A 3588-nucleotide genomic window follows, 5' to 3' on the forward strand; every position below is an offset into this window, starting at 1 on the left:
GCAAATGTCACCTACATCATTCCCTTCAGCAGGGCTCTCCCAGCACTTGGGACTGAATGGCTCTCTGGGGTGGTGCCCATGAGACCAGAGCAGGTCTGGCTGTCTGCATGAGCTTGGCAGTCCCTGGGGACAGAGCCCTGAACCGGGCATGTCCCTGCCCTTGGGGCATCAGGATTCATAGCATTTAAGACCGTAGGGGACCTGTATAAGCCAGGCCAGAGAATTTCACCACTTACTCCCACCTGGAGCCCAGTAACTTGTGTTTGGTTAAAGCATCTGCCAGCCAGGCCCCCAGCCTGGCTTTGGAGCCATCAAAAGATGGAGAATCCACCACTTTCCCTAGGAGTTTGTGCCAGTGGTTCATCCTCCCTCCCTGGTAAACACTTGTGCCTGATTTCTAGTTTGAATTTGTCTGGCTTTAGCTTCCAGCCACTGTGTCTCGTTGTGCCATTCTCCGCTACAGCCTGGCAGTACCCGGTGTTCTCTGCCCAGGCAGGACCTTACACACCGTCAGCAAGTCACTGCTCTATCTTCTTTGTGATAAACTAAACCGATTGAGCTCTTCAAGTGTCTCGCAGTCAGGCACATTCTCCAGCCCACATGTCATTTCTGTGGCTCTTTCCTGCACCTTCTCCAATTTTCCCACATCCTTTTAAAACCGTGGACACCTGAAGGGGGCGCTGTATGACAGTGTTGGTCTCCCCAATGCTGTAGACAGAGGGAAAGCCGCCCTCCGCACCTGCTCTCACCCTGTTTACACATCGAAGGGTCGCATCCACACCTTTTTTTGTGCCACAACATTCCACTGGGGAGCTCATGTTGAGTTGTTTGTCCCCTATGACTCCAAAATGCTTTTTGGCCCCTGCTTTCCAGGATACAGGGCCCCACACTGTAGATGTGACCTTGGTACTAGACTGAAGACCTTTGATGCGACTGTATTACAATGCATTTTTTTGAATGGACCCAGGTTTCCAAGCAAACTAGATCGTTCTGTATGACTGCTCTGTCTTCATCATTATTTCCCACCCTGCTAACCTTTTATCAGCAGCGATTTTTTATTTACTTCCGGCTCATTGATGAAAACGTTGAATAGCGCCAGGCCCAGAACCAATCCCTGTGACGCTCCCCTCGAGACATTGCCATTTAATGATGATTCCCCATTGACAACCAGTTTTTGAGCTCTGTCATTTAGCCAGTGCCTGAAACATTTAACATGTGCTCTATTGACAGTGTACAGTGCTGATTTTGTAATCAGAATGCCGTGTGGTACTAAGCAAAATGCCTTTCAAAAATCTATTACATCTACATAGTTACCTTTGTCAACGGAACTTGTAATATGAAATCCGGTTTGTTTGACAAGACCTATTTTCGATATAACTGTGTTGACTGGCATCAATTATATTCCTATTGTTTAATTCTTTATCAAATAAATCCTGTATCAGGTTTTCCCTTAGTTTGCCTGAGGATGATGTCGGGCTAACAGGCCCACAGTTACCCAGATCACTCGCTTACCCTTTTTTGAATATTGGCACAACATTAGCACTCTTCTGGAATTTCCTCAATATCCCATAATTTATTAAAAATGAACATCATTGGGCTGGAGATCTCCTCAGCCAACTCTTTTAGGATTCTTGGATGCAAATTATCAGGGTCTACTAATTTAAAATGTTTACCCTAGTAGCTGTTGCCTAAAATCCTTCTTCATCATCCTCATGTGATTCAAGATCATCCTGTTTCTTTCCAAATACAGACAGAAATATTTATTTAATACTTCTGCCTTATTTGCATCATTATGAACAATTTTACCATCTCCGTCTAGTGATGGGCCTATGTTATTGGGATTTTTTTTTATTCCTAATATATTTTAAAAACTCCTTATTGTCCTTAGCCCTGCCAGCCATGTATTTTTCTCTGATGTCTTTAGCTTCCACTATCAATTTCCTACCTTTCATAATTTATAATTTATATTGATTGCCATCCATTTCTCTTTTTTCTGTTTTTTATATGTTGCTTTTTTATTTCTAATTGTTGCTAGGATGGGCTTTCAGCCTCAGTCACCCTCTTTCTGGATTGTGGATTCATGTTTCTTAAAGAACTCCCAATTTTCATTCACATTTTTTTTTCTGTCCAAATGTTTCCTCCCCATCAGTTTGGCTCATCCTCTCCCTCAGCTTGGGGAAGCTACTCCTGTCGAATCATCAAGACTGTATATTGCAGTGGGGGGGTGGGGGGCAGCTGCTGGGGTCAGAATCCTGCCTCAGGTCCTGTCCTGTGCTCTCATGGGGGGGGGGGGGGAGGCTGTGTTTGAGCCATAGGGGGCTAGTGGCCTTTGTGGAGCAGAGGGTGGCTCTAAGGTGGGGACGGGCATCCAGGCTAGGGGGAAAGATGTTCAGAACCAGGGAGGGAATGGGAAGGGAGAAGTGAGTTGGGGAGGTATGGCACCCACTGCCCTTGTCAGGGTGGAATGAAAGTGACTCACCTATGTGTCATAGCCCCTATTCCTCCAGCAGGCAAAGGAGAGTTGCCTTTATGTCAAGGAGTCACAGCCCGCACTTCCCAGGGCTGAGGCCCCCAGTGATCAGTGTGCACTGTAGCCAGGACTGTGAAGGCTCAAGCTGGCCCAGGATCTGCTGCAGGGCTGGGTGGGAGGCCTGGAGCAGAGCCAGGACACAGCAGATGCTGCACATCATCAGTGCTGTGTTTCACGGATGCAAGGCTCCAGCCGGCAAGGCCCCATCCCCTAGACTTTCTCATGGGCTGCCCAGTCTCAAACCACCTGACGGGCACTAGCTGAGTCCAGTGCATTCTGGGAAGGCCATGCCCCTGCTCACCTGTAGCCGATGTCGTCCCAGCCACGGTCGTCCTGGTGGAAGCGCTGCATGGCCCTCATGTCAGCGGCGCACTCAGGGAAGGTCCGGCAGGGCTGGCTGGGTGAGCTGGTGTGGTGGATGTACACAAAGCTCAGGGGCAGCTTGAGCTGTGTGGGAGTCCCCTTGTAGGGCCTGGCCCCCCACATGCAGCGGGGGATGATGGCTGGGCATTCTGGAGGTAAACGCACACAGCAGGGTGAGACACAGGCCCCCTGAACCAAAGCCCCTCATGCTGCCAACACAGTTGCCTGGCATTGCAGTCTATTTGCCAGAGCAAGGGGAATAGCTGAGTGCTGGGAGCTCTGGGTCTGACCACAGTTCCCTCTGTATCCCACAAGTCCCCACCCCCATGTGCCTCAGTTTCCCCCACGATACAATTGTGTAATGCTGCCCCCTACCATCCCCAGGACACTGTGGGGCCGAGGTAGGGAACACACTGCCAGGAGGGGAGGTCTAGCCAGGCTGCTTGGAACATGTGTCCCACCAGCAGTTTCTAAATGAGAAATGTTCAGGCCCTTCCAGCCGTTTGGGGGTTTTTCCTCCACAAGTTTTCAACAAAATGCTTTAAAACAAATGTTTATTGGCGGGTTCCCCTCCCCCTTCAGAAGAAGGGAACAAAGGGGGGAACCCACTCCCAAACGGGTCTGTTTCGAATGAGAGAGGGGCCCAAACACAGAACCGGACCTGAACCGCACCGTCTCCCTGCAACGGGCAGAAC

At 49.6% G+C, this 3588-nt stretch overlaps 1 protein-coding gene across 1 annotated transcript in view; it reads right to left on the minus strand.

Moving 5' to 3' along the window:
- The window catches only part of PGLYRP2 (peptidoglycan recognition protein 2), a 20880-nt gene that overhangs the window by 12926 nt on the left and 4366 nt on the right, over positions 1-3588 (minus strand). Inside the window, exon 3 of the mRNA XM_026660293.2 lies at positions 2832-3042. Coding sequence (XP_026516078.1) covers positions 2832-3042 — 211 coding nt within the window. The remainder of the gene's footprint in view (positions 1-2831; positions 3043-3588) is intronic.

The sequence above is a fragment of the Terrapene carolina genome, unplaced genomic scaffold (genome assembly GCF_002925995.2).
Source record: "Terrapene carolina triunguis isolate 2854851 unplaced genomic scaffold, T_m_triunguis-2.0 Scaffold746, whole genome shotgun sequence".
Taxonomy (NCBI): Eukaryota; Metazoa; Chordata; order Testudines; family Emydidae; genus Terrapene; species Terrapene triunguis.